The sequence below is a fragment of the Coloeus monedula genome (assembly GCF_965178545.1).
Source record: "Coloeus monedula genome assembly, chromosome: 1".
Taxonomy (NCBI): domain Eukaryota; kingdom Metazoa; phylum Chordata; class Aves; order Passeriformes; family Corvidae; genus Coloeus; species Coloeus monedula.
The window spans coordinates 83,076,514-83,098,318 of record NC_138781.1 but is presented as its reverse complement, the minus strand read 5'-3'; the positions used below and the strand labels follow the sequence as shown (position 1 = coordinate 83,098,318).

At 39.6% G+C, this 21,805-nt stretch overlaps 1 protein-coding gene across 1 annotated transcript in view; it reads right to left on the bottom strand.

Moving 5' to 3' along the window:
* Window positions 1–21,029, bottom strand: part of MARCHF11 (membrane associated ring-CH-type finger 11) — a gene marked incomplete at both ends in the record, with an annotated part of 31,371 nt that extends 10,342 nt beyond the window's left edge. The window contains 2 exons of the mRNA XM_082295042.1: window positions 19,633–19,788; window positions 20,760–21,029. Coding sequence (XP_082151168.1) covers window positions 19,633–19,788; window positions 20,760–21,029 — 426 coding nt within the window. The remainder of the gene's footprint in view (window positions 1–19,632; window positions 19,789–20,759) is intronic.
* Between the last annotated feature and the right edge of the window lie 776 nt (window positions 21,030–21,805).

Here is a 21,805-nt window from a genome sequence, read left to right as displayed (position 1 = left end):
TTAAAAAAAACCCAAGAACCCCAAAATAGGGTTGGATATCTTCTTATATTACCCAACTACTTTAATCTTTGTGATGTTCACTGTCTTTGTTCTACGAAAGAAATTTTAGTCCTCTGCCTTCTTCAGTAAGAAGGTCAGCAATAACAAAGAAATTACAAAATTTTAGGGAATTTTCCTCCCTATTACTTTTAATCTGTAAGTTAAACTAATTGATGATATTCCACAGTAGATGGATGAGGAAGGACTGTGTGTGTAAGACAAGACATTTTAGTGGCCTAGAAAGTTTTATGTGAAACTGCTAACTTGCCTTCTTGTGGTCAGCAGCCTACCATAAGAATCCAGCACCCTAGGAATGACAGGGTGGGATGGATTGGTGTTCAGCTCGACCATGTGATGGACTTGGGGACCTCATCTTCTGTCTATGTCAGTCCATAGTGCAAATGGCAAGAAGACTGTGGATGTTCCTGATGGTTAACTTACCCCAGCTGAAAGTTCCTTCTCCTTGCCCCTCTCCAATCAGTTTTGATTTGTTACATTCTGAGATTGCCTCCTGGGAAATGACTGCCTTAATTATTTTTTGCATAAATTTGACTGAGTTTGGGTACAAATTATGAAAAAGTGAGTAGGTGTTACTGAGACAGGTATGTTTTTCACATAATGCAGGTGGCATTCTGTAGTTACGATGTTATTCACATGTGGATAGGTTTGGAATGTTCAGTCCCTCTCTTAGACAGGGCCAGCATTCGCCATTAGACAGTGAGATGAACTGCACAGGACTGCATTGTTTGGTTGCTTTGCATTTCATTACAAGGCTTGTGAAGAGGAACTGGAGTTGTGGTCACACCATTTGCTTCTGCCTGAAGTCTCACTCACAGCATGGCTAACTTGTGAGAATACAGCTGAAGGACACCCAGGAACAGAAAATTCTTTCTAAGAGTAAGGTTCTTTTTATAGCATCAAAAGTTAAACTTTCTTTGATTTCTCACAATTGTTTTCATTATTGTATTCACTGTTATGTTGTTATAATCACTATATCTGTTAATGTCAAATTAATGGCTTATAATAGAGGTCACAAAAATAATATAGTAAAAATAATTCAGTGATAGTTAATGTTGAGAAATTGCATTTAGAATATAACAGACTGAATTATTTAACATTGTAAATTGAATGATCACATTATTAGTGTGTCATGATTTAAATCCATTATTTTGACTAGTGTTTTTCTCATTTTCTTCATATAACTTGCTTCAAAAATTTTAATTGCTCATGATTATGAATAATACTATGACTTTCTAATTTGTTTTTGCTATTTACTTACCATACATTCCATAATCAGTAACAGTTATTTTAGCTAAGTATTTTGCCAAGTTAGAAAATATCTAGACCAGATTTTAGTGTCAGCTTCTGTAAAGCAAATGACCCTAAAAAATAAATATTATGAAAAAGATTGTAATTTTTGCTCAATAACTAGAAATGGGAAGACAATGTGAAATATTTTGTATCTAGATAACTATAATACTGTAGGTTTCAGATACAATCATTTAAAAAACCTCATTTAAATTTCTATGAAATAAGATCCCATTTCATATTCCTTCCCATCCTATCTGTAGTGTTATGATGTACCCTGCCATCTCAGTTGTCCATGAAAAAAAACATTTTATTTTAATATACAATCATGGCAAAAACTTCCTTTGAAAATGGTGTTTTGAACAAAGTATAATTAATGCTTCTGTTTTAATGTAATACTGTCTGCCCCTGAAAACTTTCTAGACTTTTACTTCTACTGACACTTCATTATGTTTGGTTCTTTTAAACTTTTATTTACCACTAGTCTTCCTCTGATAAATCATTTGGGAGTATAGTACATTAATGGTACTCTACAGTTCAAATTCTGACCCCAGAAACATTGCTTCTCTTTTCTTCTAAGGTTTCTGTCAAACAAAAATACAAATATAAGGAAATAATGCCTTATTTTGGAGGTCGAGACTTTCAGAAGTTAAAGGAAACATATTGCTTTGATGGACTAATTATTAAAGAATAAAGTTAATACAGTTATGTGCATGTCCTTACTAACATGAAGATGGAAAAATTTTCAAAGGACTGTCATCTCTGAGATAAATCAATATTAACTTGGTTTTGTTTTAATAATGCCTTGTAAAAGCCCACTGATTATTGTACATGTACAATACATGGCAGAAAAGGGATCGACGAAGTATCTAGACTGTGCTTGCACTTAGAATACATTGCATTAAAAATGTCTGCAAAGAAACGACAGGTTTTCCTACATCCTCAATAAAGAATATATGAAATTTCCTTATGGCTACCCAAATGCGTACCAGCTTCAACTGTACCAATTATAATTCACCAAAACTCCTTAAACCAAAGAGCTGTTATGGGGTTACCCCACTCTGTTCTCTCAGAAACACAGCTTATTATGGGTGCTGCTGACTGAGACCTCTCATTCCCTTCACTCATTCTCGAATGAATATTTTACATTACAGCAACAATAATGCCTGGCTGTGACCTATTGTAATATAACATGAATAACCTGAAGACATACCAAATATACAACCTCAAAAACCTTTTGTTAGATTGCTCTAATTGCTAGAATCAACTCTCACAAGAAAAAGTTCTTTCCTACTGTTGTTCATTATGCATTGCAGGATTTGTAATCCGTGTACATATGAATAAAACTCACACAGAAGCGAAAGAACACATTGATTTAAGTCCAATGAATTACTTTTGAAATGGCTGTTCCTTACTTTATCCTGTTGGTAGTCTATGAGATTAGGTAATTAGGGTTTCTGAAATGTTTTGCAGTAAGCGTATGTTGACTACAAGATTCAGTATGCAATGATAGTTCACTTACTGACCAGGCTAGACAGAAAATGCAAAGTTATGAGTACAAACGCACACGCACAAACATTTGAAATGTCATTTCTAGCTACAGGCTTCTCTTTTTATGACTTTTTCTTAAAAGAATCTATGCCACAAAAATTGCAGCCCACCATTAATGGCTGCCTATTTTGATACAGTATTAACACATAGAGTGCCTGGAGTCATGATGCCCATTATCTTTTCATCAGGGAGAGAGCTCATTAATACAGATAATTTGGGCTGTATGTAATTTCTGTAATTTCAGTCATCTTGGAAGGCTGCACCAGTATTTTACTTGGGACATTCTGAAAACATAACATTTACTGTGCAAATCCTGTCCATCTGTGCACCACTCAAGCAATTTAGTTGACAGTTCCTGGAAGTGTTGGCTTACTGTATGTACACAACTGATTGAACATCTATACCTACAGTGGGTACATCCTGGATTTCTGGTTGTCCAGAAGCCTGGACATCCTAGTTAATGTACAAAATCTTCACATTCTATTACATTCACCTTTCAAAATCTTACTACTTACAAAGCAGAACAGTTAAACCTTTTATCTTTTATGATTCTTTAAACGACGTTAGGATCTGAGACCACAAGCTGAGCTGCAATGCCAACTACTTAGGCTTACATTATTCTTTCTCTGAGAAATTATCGCTACCTATTTTTTGCTGATGGCCAAAAAATGAAAGGAATTAGGCAAGACTGCAGGACTGTGTGACCAGCTGAGGCAGCTGCCCAGGCAGGGCTGCAGTGGGAATATGCTGACACCCTGGTGCCGGGCTGCAGAGTGTGCCCTGCTCTTGTGCCAGTAGGGGCCAGCAGCAGTGAGCATCCCTGTGGAAAGTGTGCTAGGGAACAGGAGTTACTCCACTTAGTGACAGAGCTCCAGGAGCAGGCAAGTAGGTTGAGGAATATCGGAGTCAAGAGACAGCTCAACTACCTTCCCCGGGACAAGCCCAAAAGGGCAGACAGAATGCATGATATGGAGGATTCCCTATCCTCTCTCTGTCCAACAGAATGCAGTGACCTAAACGACAGGGGACAATGGTGACAAGTTCCTGCCCAGCGCAGCGGGCAGATCTCCTCTGCAACTCCCTCGCTGCAGAATTTTGGTCTTTTTAATCATGGATCAATTTACATGACATTGAGCCTGCTGGTGACAGACAGGGTGCACCTGTTGCAAAGCAGGAAAAGGATCATTGCACAGGAGTTTTCAGGGCTCACTGAAAGAGCTTTAAATTAAACTTGAAGGGAAAAGGGATAAAGCCATGCTCACTAAAAATTAGCCTGGAGGTAGCACACCAGTGTTACAGACAGAGTGCTACAAAGGTCCTTTGGTCTGCCATCTCAGTGGAGGCAGGAATGGAGTTCCACGTGGTAGCAAAGGCACAAGAGCTACCAATACATTAGAAAGCAGAGAAACAGCTGAGAATGGTCATGTAGGAATTAGGGCCTCCCCCCCAATAAAGGTGGTGGGATCAATAAGGAAGGAGAGTTGGCAAGATAGTCCTGAATGTTATCAGTGTTATGGTTGTCTAGAGCTTAATGACAGTGCGGACAGAGCTGAATGTTTACGGGTAAAGATTCAGGGGGAAGGGCAACAAGGCAGACATCCTGGTGGGAGTTTGTTACAGACCACCCAAGTAGGATGAAGATATAGATGAAGTATTCCATAGGAAGCTGCGAGAAGTCTCATGCTTGCTAGCCCTGGCTCTCATGGGGGACTTCAACAAACAAGAACAGATGTCTGCTGGTACACAACAGAGCAGAGAGGAGACAGTCTAGAAAGGTTCCTGGAGGAACTAAGAAATATGTAAGGTTAAGTAAATTATTCTCAAGTTAACTTTTAACTCCTATGAGACTCAAACTAAGTTTAGCTTAGTAGCTTAGCTCATTGGTATTTTGCACATTCCATGAATGTGTATATTTGGTGAAAATGAAATTACCATTCTATGGGAATAAACACTATTCTTACTGTAAAGTAGGATGTGTTCAATTTCTGTTGCAGCTTTATTGGAAATACTGAATTTCATTGCAACCTACTGTACTTTTGATAGCATTATCTGAAAATTAAATATTAATGACTGGAGGAAATTAAAGCTTGCCATGGCTGTTGCATTCTCTGCAACTTCAGCATGATCTGTAAAATTAAACTGAAACTTAGCTCAAACATAGGCTGTCCTGTTACGGTCAGGTCCACATTCCTGGAAGAACTGAGAGAAAAAACATTCATTCTAATTGCACTGAGGAAGTAAACCTCAGCAAGATCATAAATGAGCAATATGAGGGAGGTATTAACAATTTTCATGCCATGTAGTCACTTTGGATGGTTAACCACATTTTGCCTATACAACTCTGTATTTTGCTTTTTGAACACAGACAGTATGAGAATGGGTTCTGGAGTTGCTTTTTCCTTCTCTCCTGGGAAAAGAACTGTTTTTAAATTCTAGCTAAAAAAATGCTGAGCATGAGGCTAAGATTGCACAGTTCATGATGATATCGATGTACTCAGCAAATGTATGTAAAGAATTGCTCAGCATGGAGGGCCAGAACACCCGTCTTCTACAAAAATACCCTGGACACTAGTCACTATACACAGGGATCATCTGTTCTTGATCATTTCTGTTGATGCCTTCATGCCTATCATGTTGAAAGTATTCAAGTATTAATTCTGGTTCCTTTACTGAAACTCCCATTTCATCTGCTAGCTTGACTTTCTGAAAGTGCTGGCTACTCTTTCTCTGTCTTTTTGACTCCAACCCGTGCAAAAGGAAACACAGAGAGTTTATATGAGAATATTCTACACCTTAATGGTTGGTCCATTCCCTTGTAAGAACCTTGCCTCAAACCCATTGTTCACCTGAGCTAAAGCAAGGTTTTAAACTTTCACCTCTAAGGATACTATTTTAATAACTGAGATTTCTGTGTCATTCAGGATATTCAATAGTAGAACTTCTTCCAAGTAATTTATTGGAACACTTTCATACAATACATAGATGTTCACTGAACCAAAGGGAAAGCAAATGAAATTGATTACTCTGTTCACAGCATCTCCATGGGGGTAAGTAGGGAAATTATTTTAGTATGGTACAAAGAAAGCATCAGGAACTATTTCTGTCACTGGCATATTTCAGTGGGCTCTGAATGCAGAAAAAGAAGCCATGGAAAGGCTTTAATGGAAAAGAACCATAGAAATCATGTGAAAGTGAAAGAAATGCCATGTAATTGGAATTTTAGAGTTCAAAGTTTCCAGTTCACTGAAAGAAGACTGAAAGAGGACCCTAAGAATGCAGATGCACAAACATATTCTATTGGATAAGCACAGTTTAGTTTCAAAGCACTGTTTTGTCTGAAGTACATAATAATTACATCTTTCCACGATCTCCTTCTAGACACTCTCTGAATCCAAAGACATGCAATCAAGTAACATCACCATGTATTGTCACTGGATTTCCCAGCATCCTGCAGCTACATTATTTACAATAGTTGAACAATACTTCTGGAACAAAGCAACTCCCCACCTTTAGTTAGGGAGCTGCACCTTCCCTGTTCAGTCTTCTTCCTGTTGCTGTATGGCAATGATGTGTTTCAGCAGAGAAGGGTACAACCTCACCAGAAATCAACTGAGTACAAATACTGGCCTCTACTCCTTTTGGTCCTGAGCAAAAACTAATTGACAGACTGCAATCAGAATTTTCATACAAAAATCTGAAAAATTCTCATGAGGGAAGAAGCAATCCTGACTTCATGTGGGTTTTTTTAAGATGTGAAACAAAGAGTACTTCAGATTTTAAGGGAAACAAAAAGATTCAAGAAATATATCCCGAGTTCAGGTTGTTGCCTTGTCTCATCCCTAAGTAAGATAACATGTATCTTGTACTAAGGTTAGAAGGCAGGGCAGTAAGAATACCAAGCTGTTATATGCTAGCATGTAATCATGAAGAAAACAATCCTGGGTTCTGAGCTGTATGCAACCTGCCAGAGACTGCTTTAAAAGTCAATTTGAATGTAATTTATTAGATTAGCAAATCAATTAGATTGATTCTGTAGTCAATTAAATCAGCAATAAATCTTCACTTAAAGAGAAGTTAGTCATAATTATAAAATTTTAGACAGTGCAAATGAATATGGTAAATAATACACTGCTTGAAAATTTGGCCTAGTGTAAGAATTAAGTTATTTATTAATTATAATTTATTAATTAATATTAATTACATGTTTTATATATCACATATATTATGTATAATAACTAGAAGGCTTTAAAAGTATGCATAAGACATTTACAAGAATTAGTATAATGTATTAATGTTAAAATTATTATTAATAAATATTTTATTATTAAGTTGTTATTTAAGTATATATTAAACAGCAAAATTTTAAAAGTCAGTTGCATTCGTTTTTTCAGGTACTGCTAAATAATCACAACTATACACTAATATGTGCTGTTGTTTGAATCAGTACTGAATTTTTTCTAATCGTTTGGGTAGCCATGGTTTTGATCACTCAGTTACTTATTAAAGTCCATTTTTATAAAACATATAAGCTGTAGTGCTTAATTACAGAGCATGGCAATTTAGATAATATACATCATCTAATATTATAGCTCTATCTATAAAAAAAGAAAATAGCTGCCTTTATAGTATACACTATACCAGAAACTCTCTATTTCTCTCTAACCATATCGTGAGTATGTCTGAAATCCCTTGGTGTAATTAAATTAAATTGCACAATATGCTTTTGAACACTGAAAATTCCCAGCTGTCTGACTTGTTACATTGTGCATCAGCAATCGTAGTGCTGCAAGGAGCAATGGTTGCAATACCAAAGACTTTAATATCCATTCATATCATTGTGTTTGAAAATTCCTAAACTATAAATTGTTCTTGGCTTAATGGCATGTATATGACTTACACATAACCTATGTACCTTCTCTTGCAGTACAAATATAGACATAAAATAAATATACCATCAGTTTCTCTCAAATACCAAAAGCACTGAAGAAGAATGAAAGGTACGTACATGCTGTCCATATGGAAAACACACTTAAGGAAGAACCACTTACTGTTCTGCAACTGTCATTTTTAAAATTCATGACTATAAACACCATCATGTATTGCTGTTTCTACACAATAGTCCCCTCTTTACATTCACTGATTACATATGATGGAGCTACTGGTCTTCTTTTCAGAACAGAAGCTCATAAGATTGTTCTACCCTACAGTCAGCACTGTCTCTGGATTCCTTACCAATACTAACAGTAACACTTGAGGATACTCTCAGAAAAACACCTTAGTGGTCCTGTAGGATATAAGCCCTGAAATACTTGCTACCCAAGTAGCAAGAAAAAAACGAAAAAAAAACCTCAGAAGTTCTTTACTCAGAGGGTGGTGAAGCACTGCAACAGGTTGCCCAGAGGTGTTGTGGATGTCCCATCGCTGGAAGTGTTGAAGGCCAGGTTAGATGGGTTCCTAAGCAACCTCATCCACGAAGCAGCGTCCCTGCCCATGGCAGGGGGCATTGGAACTCCAGTGTCTTTAAGATCCCTTCCAACCCAAACCATTCTATGATCCTATGATTCTTTTTCACCTCTCTGAATGGATAGAAACAGGGAAACAGATCTTCAAAAGGCCCTGGTTCTGCCACTGTAGTCAGACAAAAATGTCTTGATATCCAGAGTTTGTGGGCAACTCATCCTTATATGGATGATGTCCAATGAAAAAGGAGGGAAGGTTTCTCCATCTCAGATGAAATTCTCACTTACTCATTAGACTCTGGGAAACATCAAGCCTGTGAGCTGAGAAAGTGCAGAGTATCTAAGACTGGTGACTGCAGACTGAGCTAATGGAACATCTCAGGACTATGAAACAGGTAGTGTAAGAGCTCATGGCTCAAAGCACTCAAAGAGGTAAGTGGCTCAGACACCTGGTAAAGAGATGACCTAATACTCTTCTTCAGGTAGGTTTGCCCAGTCAGTCCTGGATGACTTAGTAACTTATCCAGCATCCAACTCTGAATTACATGATTGTGAATCACTACCTTAAAAATCTGTATGCAAAAAAATCATTAAAATGGCCAGTATACTGACACCAGACAGGTTTTTGCTATTCTGGGAACTTGGAATGAGGTTTTGACGGGAAAAGGTTGGCATTTTCTTGTGACTGTGAAAACAAGCTTCAGCACCTTTCCAATAGAACAGCTTTTAAAATGGCACTTTGTAAATGCCTGCTCATGGTCCACCAAAGTGAAGCAGCCCAGACTCTCAACCAACACAATAAGCAAATCCAGTGGTGGAATCCTCCAGCAGGCAGCTAAGCAGCTGCGACTTTGGACCCACAACCTCCAGAGATGCTGACTGCCACAGACAGTCTGAACAGTTGGATTGCTGTCTTCCAGCACATACAGGAGTTTTCTGAAAGTGCTTTTCCTTTAGTAATGAAAATAAACATGAGATGTACAAATTAACCACCCCTTTGGAGGCATGCAAATTCCCGCAAGAATTTGAGTTTGTAAATAAAAGTTAGCTTTCTAAAGTAATTTTCTTTTTCTTGTCATAAAACATATTCTACCAAACTCTCTTCCCCTACAGGAGGGACAACAGGAAAGACAGGGAGGGAGCCTTTATCAGGGAGTGTAGTGATCAGATGAGGTTTAGCAACTTTAAACGAAAAGAGAGTAGGTTTAGATTAGATATTAGGAAAAAAATCTTTGCAGTGAGTGTGGTGAGACCCTGGAACAGGTTGCCCAGAGAAGTGGTGATGAAAACAGAGAGAGTGACACTGGGACAAAGACATGGCTTTGTATCCACACTTCAGATGTACTAACACAGGATTGCAGGACATAGAGCTGCAGAAATTCTAGATGATTTTTAAGTAAACAGGTTGGAAGGCTGTATCTCTGAACCCAAACAAGGAAGGAAGAGTTTTGAAGGTTATCATGAAGACCTGATGCATGAGAGTTGTACAATGAAGACAAAGGTTCACTTGTGTCAAATGATGAACACCAGGACATCTGGGAGTATTTAAACTACTGAAACTGCTTTCTGTTCTGAAACGATCTAGACTAGAAGGCTGAAGTCCTTAGATCTTGTAGGTTTAATTGCTGGGGCTAGATTCACAGCAATTGTATCAGTGAGATCTACAAAGGCAGGAGGGAAAGGCCCAGGGGAAGGATAAGCTTTTAAAATTCCAACAGCCATAAACTCTTCCCACTGAATGCACAACATATTTTCCACAATTTCTGAACACAGTCAAGTACATGATATCCATTCTCAGTGGAGAAACTCTGAAGTAGGCACATTTCCCTAGAATAAAAAGAAATTTCACCTATTTTCTAGATTTTTAACCAAGGCTATAGGAAGGAAAGGACAGGCTGAAGTAGAGGATTTTGAAATCCCAGAGATTATAGGATCACAGAATCTTAAAGTTGCAGAAGACGCCTAAGATCATCAAGTCCAACCATTGACCTATCATCACTGCATTCAGCACTAAACCATATTGCCAAGTGCCACATCCACATGCCTTTTGAACATTTCCAGAGACGGTGATTTCACCACTTCCCTGGGCAGCCTGTTTCCATGCCTGATCACCCTTTCGATGAGGCAGTTTTTGCTAATCTCCAATCAAAACCTCCCTGGGCACAACTTAAGGCCATTTCCTCTTGTCCTATTGCTTGTTCCTCACTTGGGAGAAGAGGTCAAACCCACCTCACTACAAACTCCTTTCAGGTAGTTGTAGAGAGCAATGATGCACCCATGAATGCATTTCTACAAGATGCATTTGAAGGTCCCTCTGCTTATACTGTGGATATAAGTGGAGGATAGGAAGATCTTTCCCTAAGTTTGACAGATACCGGAAAAGCATCAGTTATTGATCAAATTTCTATTTGGTGCAAGCATCCAGAAGGCAATGAAATGATATGCAATACTCTGTAAATGGTGGGTGAGGAGGAAGTGACCCTCAGGAGGATTTTAAGTCAGCTTGTACATTCAAATACCAGCAAAGTGTCCTTTTTGGAAGGTGACATAAAATGATTTGAGCTTACAATGATTCTTGTGGTCACTACATGTGGATGAACAGTGCTGCAGGTGCAGGAAAAGGCTGAAAGTGTAAGTCTCCCATATTCTATTTGTGTTATTCTGATGTGACTCAATGAGCTCACATCAGCTGTTAAGCCCATTCCTTCAAGTAAAATTTGTCATATTGCTCTCCTCCTATGGAAGAGCAGCTCTGAAACAGATGCAGAATTTAGCCATTCAAAGAGGAACATAAAGTTCTGGGAGTAACCACAAGCTCTAGTAAACTGCAGATTGCTCAGATAAAGCAATGAGAGATACATACAGTGTTCCATTAAGATGTAGACTTTCTGTCTGTCTGCTCTTGCCCAGGGACCAGCGGGAGTCTCCTTGGCAGGAAAGAAAAGAAGGTATACTGAAGTTTCCTCTCATTTTCTTCAGAAGCAGTTTCCTGGCTGCCAGTTTTATGGAATTTGCCTTTTCCAAAATCCTTGTAGTGCCTGGAATAATGTGCTTCCAGTGTTAGGAGAGTAGTTAAACATACGTAAAACTAGCTAGTATTTTGTCTTGATGGTAAGGTTCATGACTTTGTGAAACTACTAAGGAATTATCTTATTATATCTGTTCTTTGGCCATAAAAGGTGAGAAAAATGAGCCTTAGCTTAGGAAATAGCCTCCATCCACTAATATGGTTTGTGTGGGTAACAGTATGGTGCATTCCAGTACTGGGAATATGCTTGTCACAAAACTCAGTGCTGCCCTGGAGGGAAGATACTGCCAGAAAAATATGCAAAAATGGGACACATACACACAGAGTAGTGGGTAAGGAAACAGCATGTGGCCAAGGATAAGAATACTCATTCTCCATGAGCTTCACTGAAATGTAAACAAAAGGAGAAGGAAAAAAAAGAAATGAAGAAATGGAATAAAAAGGAAAGTTGAAATAAATTAAAACAAGAAGCATAGAACCCCATGGGAAAAGAGTCATACAGGCAAAATGCACAATGAGGGTGCTCTGACTCAGACAAGTACTTCAAAGGAACTGGGGTCAAAGTGTTCCTTCACTGTTGCACTGTAGGCACAAAAGCAGGCAGGTGCTATTCTCTGCACACTGCTGAAGCAACAAGAAAGAATCTTCAGAATGAATAGCAAACATCCATTTTGAATCTACATATGGGACAAAAAATTTTAAAAATCCAAGTGCAAGAGCTGCAAAAGCTGTCTCCCCAATACAGCAAATTAAGAAGTTGACATGACTGCCAGTCATTGGGATGAAGCACTGAAGACTTCAGGGAGAACGGACCAACATTCAAAACCAAGAAGTATTAAAAGGAAGTCGCAAAATTAATTTAATAAAACTTTCTTTGACAAATTTCATTTGTGGATTAAACTACAGGGATACCTCAGAGTTAACACAGACTGGTAGAGAAGTCATGATGTTATGACAGTATTTGGTGCTCAAAGCAGCTTACTTATATTGCCAAACTGGTATAAGCTAAGGAAACATAGACACGCTGTATGAAAGCAGTACACCATCTTGTATGAACAATTTTTCATATTAAGAAATCAAAGAAGCCTGCTGAAACAACCACCTCTTGGTTTCAGTATTCTTCACTAATCTCTGTTGACAGGAATTAAAGACTTGAATAGTTGGGATTTTTGACATATGACAAGAAGACTGAAATTTCTATTGTGAAAACTAAGAAATCCTTGATCACTAAACAAATTTCAAGCAGATCAAGCTATTGGGAAAACACCCAAGAAAACAGAAAATGACAAAAACCAGGAACACAAAGGTTCCTAAATGCAAGTCTGACACCATGTCTTAAGCCTTGCATTGTTAGATATTCTTAGCATTTCCAACAGCAGCATCTATAAGCACCTATATGTAGCAACCTTGATTCCCATTCACACTGTCTTTTACTTTTGGGGTTTTTTATAATGAAGTCTGTTGCAAAGATGTAATTTATGCTTATATTTCCAGCAATAACTGTTATTTGATGTATTTCCTCTGAAAAACAACCTGGCACTGTATCTCACGCCAGTCATTCTGCCCCATGAAAATCTTAGGCTGAAGGAATCCACTTTTTTTCCTTGAAGTAGTTAACTCATTATTTAATACACCAAGATAATGCCACTCTTTAAATCTGTATTATATGTCTTACCACTAGATCAGGATGACACTTGTAATTAAAGTATTATTTCCAAGTACCATTCACAGTTTACATTGCACTGTTTTTTCACACTATTCTAGCAGTCAAACTGCCTTGAGCACAATTTACACATCTCACAAAAAAAAACCAGAAAGCAATTGCTTTTTTAATAAGCTACAGAAAATAAAAGAGTAACATATCAGGGGCACACACCCACATACTTTCAATACTATTATTTTTTTAAGTATGCTCTGCTTTTTTTAGTTTTGTATTCTACTTGATTACCTTAGTATATACTTAGAAGTCTGACAGAACTGCTAAACTCTTTGACTTTTTCTGTAAGCCCCCATATTCCTTCCTGACAGCTTCAGCTCCCATTTGATGTCTGCTCTGACCACTTCAGATGAATTTCATTTCTCCTCATCACTTACAAATATGCTTCAGTACTTGTAAGTCAGTATCTAGTCTTTTGTTATTAGTTCTTCTCTATCCCTACCCAACTCTCACCATGATGACAGAATCAGTTCCTTTGTTCACCTATTATTCTTCATTATTTCATGACTTTCTGATCATTGGTACTTACGATATTCTTCCATCCCCTGGTTTCTGTCTCTTGTCATTAGTTATCAAATCTATCATTTTTTCTGAAGTTTCTAAAGCATTGTTCCTCCTTTCCACTGTAATGTCCACCTTGCACTCCTTCAGCGCCGTATGCTAACAGCCAAATATTCAGCTCTAGTGTGCTAGCAGTGCACCAGTGGCCTGCTCACTTGCTCTGTGAAAAATGTGCTCTCTCATCTGAATGGCCAACCAAACGTTTTTCTCAAGCTAAAATGACTTTTGTCTCCACAACTTTTTGCTGCCTTTATTTGCCAGTCCTCTACTCCTTTTATTTCCAAGTCTCTCTATGCATTAATTACAAGAAAACAAAGAAAACACAACATGAAATTCATTATCCCATCAGAATTTTTTCTTTGATGCCTTCTATTTTTTGCATTTCTATTTTTAAGTCGATGGTGACATTTTTACTGTCCTCTCTTCTATACTCTCTGTACTCTGCACCACTGACAATTGCTTACCCAATTCTCTCTTTCAGTCTCTCATTTACCTTCAGATCTTTCACAGAAAGTAAGCAGAAAATGTATTTTGCCTTTTCCACCACAGAAAAAACCTTCAAATGCCCTCTCCAACAGCTCTGCTAACCTTTTGTTTTTAAAGTCATTAAGCGCGCTACTTACAACATCATAATCACGATCTACCCCGTGCAGTCACTGAGATGACTCTGAGTGTATCAGATTAAAAGGTCTATCTCGTCTAGGAAATTGTCCCTAGAAGTGGCCAAAAGCAGATGCTTACAAAAGAAATGAGTGTGAGAAGTACAGCTACTATATCTATGCTAATGACTGACATCTAGTTTTCTGTTTCAGATTTCTCTCTCCTGTCAAAACTAAAGCATTAGTCTGTTTCTACCACTTTTTGTACAGATCTTACCATTCTATTAGGTTCATTAAAATCTCTAGGATTTTCATGTCCCACCCTTCCTCAAGCAGTATGGATTTGTCCCTCCAATACACAAATTTGTTCTGTAACCCAGGAATTATCTTAAATTTAAATATATATTTGGATCCTCCTGTTCCCAGTATTTCTAAAACTTGCATGTGCTATCTATGCAGCATATCTAAGATGATTCAAACATAAAAAATTGATTTCTCATCATCACTTTTATCTTAAGTCTCAATTACTGTAACACATCTTTTAAGCTCATGACGAAAGTCATTTTCTCAGAAAGTACAAAACTGCTTCAAATACAATTCCTTTTAGTCCACTACTTTGACCACGTTACTGGCCTTCTTTCTCCACTATGATGGACTCTCTTGCTCATCACATGAAATTAAAAAGACTTGATTTGATTTTTTAAGTCCTTTTAGGCATTTATTGACATATTAATTACTTTCTAATGATTACTCAGGCATTGAATCTCATTTCCATTCAGTTCATGATACCTATCTCAGCCAAGTATTTTATTTTCCAATAGCCCTTATATAGTGCCTTCACATTCAAAGGGTTCCTGCAAAGCTTCACTATTCTCTTTTCAAGAGGCCTCTTAAAACACATCCCATTTGAGATGCCAAAAACTCAATTATAGTTAGAAATGGGTAGTGTACCAGGCTAGTGTACCATGGATTTGTCCCTTATCTCTTCTTCAAACTTCTTTGTAAATTGTCTAGTATTGGAACAATCCTTTTTGTTCTTTTTTGCCCACTGACATATGGAATAGCACAATGTATCCTTCTGGATCTTCAGTACGGGGAGTGACATTAATTGTTCTTAGTACACTGCACAGTTAGGATGCATAATTGGAGATTTCAGCCCTGTCCCTTTCTCCTTCTTAGTTATGCCTAGAAGAACTCAATGCTGTCATCCAGCTGAGCATAGTCATTGGCAAAACTTTTACTAAACATTTACTACAGAATTTTTTCTGGACACTGGCCACCATTCTGAAGCATCCGAAGAACTGGACTTTTGCACTTTTTAATGTAACATGCATTCACATACCTGCAGTCTGCTGCAGAGTTTTGCTCATGCTTATCTAGTTGATGCCAGTGAACTTACTCAAATGAGTGAGGATTATGCACATTAACAAAATTTGGAAAAGTGAAACCTTACCTTTTGAAACGTACCACCTTAATTTGTTTCTATTATAAGAAATCAGGCCTAACAAGTAAGAATTTACTTTTTAAAACAAGTTTTGTGATTTTTCTGGTGTCAGAAAAGGTGTTGAATTGCCACACAATTATGTTTTAAATTAGCACATCCATGTATTGTATCACTTTCGGAATAGGTCCATTCCACCAAAGTACCAGAATATAATGTTTTAATGAACGGGATTTATTAAACATCTAATGTAACACGATTTTATGATAGACTACTACTAGCAACAGTCCAGAAAAGGCTAGTCTCTAAATATCTTTACTACTCACTTATAGAAATGACAGGTTTTAGCACAAAAGTATATATTCTCAACATTTGCATGAGTCTATTTCACTTTTAAACATTATTTCTGAATCTTACGAGAGCACTGACATTCTTCAATACATATTCATACTTAAGTGCAAGTCTAGTGAACTAATCTCCTAACAGCTTAAAAATTAGATAGCACCAATAAAAACAAAACAATGTGTTTATATTTCTTTTAGGAATGTATTTCCTCTAGGAAGGAAATCTGTACAAATTATAAGCTTAACAAACTAATAAAAAATATTTATTTTTGCACTTTCTTTCTTTTTGTTAATCTAAAATTTAATTCTAAGTGGATTTAATTTCCAAGTCATACATTTGAAGTTTCTCTCTCCTTTTTATGTCTTTTCAAAAAGCCCTTCCAAAACTCCCTGCCCAGAGCAGTATCTGTTCCAGCTCCCCTCATTATAGTTTGAGGGGGAGGGAGGGAGTGAAGTTTCTAGTTATTAACATAGCCCTGCCTATTATTGGATTAAATTCCACCCTGCCAAAAGGAGCAAGTCCAGCAGCATGAACATGTGCTTTTGTTAATGGACTAGTGCAAGGTTAAATACGTCTTTCTGATATGATCCTAAGAAGGATATTAAAGAATTCCAAATCTGCATTTCTCTGTTATACATCATATCAAACACCATCAACTTGTTTGTGTGCTCATCTTTCACTGTTAGCCCATGGGTTAATTTGGGAGTTTTTTAATGTTTTAAGGTTTATTCCTACAATAAAATCTGTGCATTTTCAGGGTTGGATTCTTAAAAGTAAATTATGTAGCAGCTGCTGAAACTGGAACAATGAATCTGGAAGAATTTCTATTGGAATAGAAATATTTTGTTTCTTGAATGCACTGCCCAAAAAGAGGCACTCCTTGGGGATTACTTTGCCTTCCATGAAGCAAAGGAAACCATAGAACATGTTAGATATTAAATGGAATATCCACATCTATTCCAATGTTCTGAATGAAAACATAGAAAAATCTCTTGCTTCTGAAGTCCCTACACATTTTTACATTCCTTATATACATAAGGTGAAAGCAAACCTGAAGAGCTGGTGTAAAGCTGCATAGACCTGAGTGTAAATAGACCAACTTTGCACAGACCTGGTGTAAATCTGCACTCACTTGAGAAAAAGCTACTTTTGTTAATAGCACCAGTTTTCTCTCCTATGATGCTGCCTACAAAGTTCTAATAAATAAAAGAGTGGTAGAGACAATTCTGGGAAGATGGACTGAGGCAGACTACTGGTTGTTGAAAGAGTAAACTACTCTTGTCCAAATATTGTCTCTAACATTATGAAAGAAGTCTTCCTTTTTTGGGAACTTTTAAGTACATTCACTACTTCAGCTGAAGATGTTTTAAATTCCTTCTGTATTGAAATGGTCTCACCCTTAGCTTTTTGCCAAAACTAACCAGAAAGTTACCTTAAAATGAGCTTTTGTGTAGTGTAGAAAACTACTCAGAACCCGTCCAAAAGTTTAAGCCAAGACAGCTGTTAAAAATGGCCAATACTATTACAGTCAAGAATATGGGGGAGGAGGGAGAACATTTTAAGACTGATTCCCCTTATAAAATTACACAGATGACTTCATTTTGAGACTTCCCTTTAGATTCTGTAACTACAAGAGGAATATTCTGTGTAGGAGACTGAGAAAGGTACGACTGTGTTCCTTCAAAGAGATGGGTCATCTTTTCGGTGTCAGGAATTTGACCTCATGATTGCATGTCTAACTTATTATTTGAGTTGCAACTCCATGGAATCTTTTTGTATGCTATTTTGTCAAGAATAAGAAAGGACAGACTTAAATGACTTACCTAAAAAATGAAAGACAGGGCTAAGAATAAATCAAGTATTTAGCTATTGAACGAGAAACATGAATCTGTTTTTTGTCCCTCCTCCCCCCCAGAAAAAAGAAAAAAAAGGTGACAACTCATGCAGTGAATGGCATTTAACTTTGTCTCTTCAGTTTCTTTCAACTTCCCTTTTAAGCTTGGCAAAACTTTGCTGCCTGCTGTGTCATCTATTGACTCTTGTTTGCTTCTCTTTTCCACAGAAACTGAATAGTTGCTCTTCAGAACTGGGCTTGATTCTGCTGTCCACACATAGATATCTAATGACATTTCAGATGACCTTTATTATCCACTTGGCCTCCAGCTGCAGTTCTAGAGTCCTTCATAAGTTCTGTCATATCTGCTATTCTGTGTACATATTTTGGCTACCTTAGGACATCTCAAATAGTACTAGATGCCTCTCTGCAGACAACTGTGTCATGTCTTTGCTGTCTAACACCTATTTTCAGATACTATAACTGCAAACTATTGCTACCATCTTTGCTAGAAAAAGGATGAGATTGCTGTGGATATGCAAGAAATAAAGATTTTTAAAAGGTTAAAAAAACCAAAAGGATCAAACCCCATGCCAAACTATGTCTCTGTAGAAACAGAATCTACCACCTTCATTATCTGGAGTGTTTTACAAATCCTTTACTGCTTTACATCATAAAAATTCTATCTAGGAAAGTTTACCAAAAACTTTCCTTTGAGGATTTATAAAGGAAAAAAATTGATGTCCACTGGCTCTGAAAGTACTTGCCCCTAATCTGAACAGCCATAAGCAAATACTCCAGATATCCTGTACCCAAGGAATGCTTATCACGTTCACACAACTGCCATTACCATCCAACCATGTCTTTTCTATAAAACTCCAATCAAATGCAGGCACAGAAAAATGACCCAAGTGCTCTGGCCTTTGAGAGCTCCATCATCTCTGCGCTCTTAGGATCAAAACTAAAAAAAGATACAATTATCTTACTAAATGTGTTCCTCAGATGTTATAAAATACAATTTCCAGGATGGAATTTAAAGCCTCTAAAGGATTCTGATATGCAAAGTGGTATTAAGGCTTCCCTAAGAGATCTGCTGGAGCTTTGAGTTTCTCTCCCGCCTCTCCCTGAACATGCTACCACTACAATGCTCTAACTTCCAGCTGAATGTTCTGATGCTGCTGAAACAGAGCTGTGGAAAATGTTACTGCACATTTCAGCTTCTGAAACAGCTGCGGGTGGACAGAACTTTAAGACTGTTCTATTATTCTGAACTGTGCCAAGACTGAAAAGTCACCTCCTTTTACGTTTTTACAGTAGATGAATACACTGACAACAGAAGCTTTCTTCACCTCTCCCCTTTGGACCCCAGGCTTGAAGAATGAACAAAATCAACTTTTGAGTGAGTCTTTAACAAACAATAAAGACATGTTTAAAGTTCAGAAAGTGAATCCGGGAGATCCCAGTTTTCTGTCACATCTCAGCATGATTTAACTACTTACGGAATTTACCAACCTCTAAAGACCATTCTACAGCAAGCCAAAAACTAGAAAAACATAACAGAACCAAATCATTACACATTTTAATATGTAACTGGTCTTAAAAACCAACTTCAAGTGGGTACAAGTGCTAGCTGGTGAGGCATATAGGATCTTCTGCTGTATTTTCCAAAAACCTTGGATGTAAAAGTAAGAACCATTTTTTTTTTAAAAATGACTGAAAACACATACTTATTTTAAAAAGAACAAGTTACCTGGCAAGGCTTTTTCATTTTAATGGCTATAACATGGTATCTGTAACAGCAGAGTTCACAGGTCCATGACCCTCTTTCACTTATCCACTTTAAGAGGCAAAGCTGATGCGTGTATCGTACTGAGCCATCGCAGCGGCAAGGGTTTAACAATTCACCCTGGAAAGGCAATACAGAAACATCAACTTTAAAGGAACCTTTCATTTACATGTACACTAAATACTGAAATATTTAGGGGTCTGTAACAATGACCTGGTCTCAATTTCAATATGTGAAAAAGCGTGTATTTTTGGCTGTGAAATACTCAAAAATGTAACTGTCTTAAAAATATCTAGCTGCTTCTACTGAGAAAAAAGACAGAAAGCTGCCTACACATGTGCATGTACCTATGTGAAACAAAATATTACCGTGCGTTAAACAACAGTACCATTAGCCCTTTCAAATACCTCAAAAGATTCCAAAAGTGGTTGGATATATTTCTCCAACAGCTATTTGCAGTCATCACTTGGAAAGAAATGTGTGACGTCACGATTCCAAGAGAACCTCGCTCTTGGAGAACGGCTCTGTGCTGTCCAGCTAGCCAGCTGTCAGGCAGGACCTTAAATAATGTAACTAAGCACTTCCCCCAGTAGTTTCAGTATTATACAAATCAGCTCTTCTCTTCTTTCCGACTCCAAGACAAGCTATAAAATGCTAGTTACAGATCCACTGCTGATATTGTGCCCAGTAAAGTCACGACAGAAATGATACTTGGAGGTCTTCTCAGCATTACCTGTAAGCTAACACTGTCATTTTAAAGTCTAACAGAAACCTGAGAAATTCGTATTGTGTAGAGTCCCTCAGAGGTGAACAGGGGAGCGCGAGGGCCAGAGGATACCCAGCGTGCAAGCCAGACACAGCAAAATCCCTGAATTCTCCCAAAGCTCTGCGCCGACTCAGGTTTGCCCCAGGCGTTTGCCACATCCATCCCGCACAGCGGCAGCCGGGGCTCGCACAGCCGCCGCCGGAGAGGGCGATTCCTGCCGGGAGCGACTCCGAGATCAGCACCAGGGACAGGGCTCGGCCCCAGAGCGGGAGGGTGCGAAGGTGTGCGGGGTGCCGGCCCGCCCGCCCCCGGCGCCTCTCCTCACCTGCTCGGGGCCCTGGAAGCAGATCTTGCAGATGGGGCCGGCCCCGCCGGCGTGGCCGCCGCTGCCGCTCTCGCTGCTGCTGCACACCGAGCGCGTCTCGGGCTTGTCGCCGCCGGCGGCCCCGCTCTCCGAGCCGCCCCTCCGGCTCTCGCCCTCCTCGGGGCTGTCCCCGCTCGCCTCCCCCGCCCCGGCCGGCAGCTCCAGCGGGGCGGCGGCGGCTCGCGGCGGTTCCCCGGCAGGGAGCACGACGCTCCCCGCGGCGCAGCTCATACCCCGGGGCACCCGCTTCCCCGGGGCGGGGACGGCCCGAAGCGGCGGATGGCGGCGGGGAGGGGGCGGCGGGGGCGGCTCTCGGCTGCGGGCGGCCGGGAAGGTGACCCGGCGCGGCCGCTCCCTCACGGCCCGGCGCTGTGCGAGGAGCGGCGCGCGGGGCCGCGGGCGGCGGGGCGGGGCGGGGCGGGCGGCACGCGCGGAGGGACGGAGGGAGGGACGGACGGAGGGAAAGAGGGAGGGAGGCGCGGGTCCGGCACCGGGCTCCGGGCGCCGCCGCCCCCGCACCGCCGCGGTCACAGCCCCGCTCCGGGAGAGCCGCCGCCCTGGCGCCTGCCCAGCCGGGCGAAACCCCTGCCCCTTTCCGGGACGAAAATCCCTGCCTGCTCTCCCGCCCGCCCCCCGGCGCTCCTGCCCTCAGCAGCGGCTTCCCCCGCACCCCGGCGGCCACGGGCCCTGCCCCGCCCCGGGGGCACTGCCTTTCCTTCCCTTCGTGGCCACCTCCCGGCCCTGCTCCCGGCGCTCAGTGCTCAGGGGGCTCCTCAACCACGGCCCCCCAGCGCCGGGGGACGCGGCTCTTCAGGGGACGCCTACAGATCTTTCTACTTTATCGTGGTTTTGGCTGCAGGACGTTGCAGAACGAATATTCAACAGTTGTTCTTTGGGTGTGAAACTGTAGCTCTCCCAGTCTTCAGTGGCTGGCCTTTTTTTTTTTTTTTTTCCCTTTAATTCATTACATCACCTCGTTTTCAAAATTAAATCTGCTAAAAGCATCA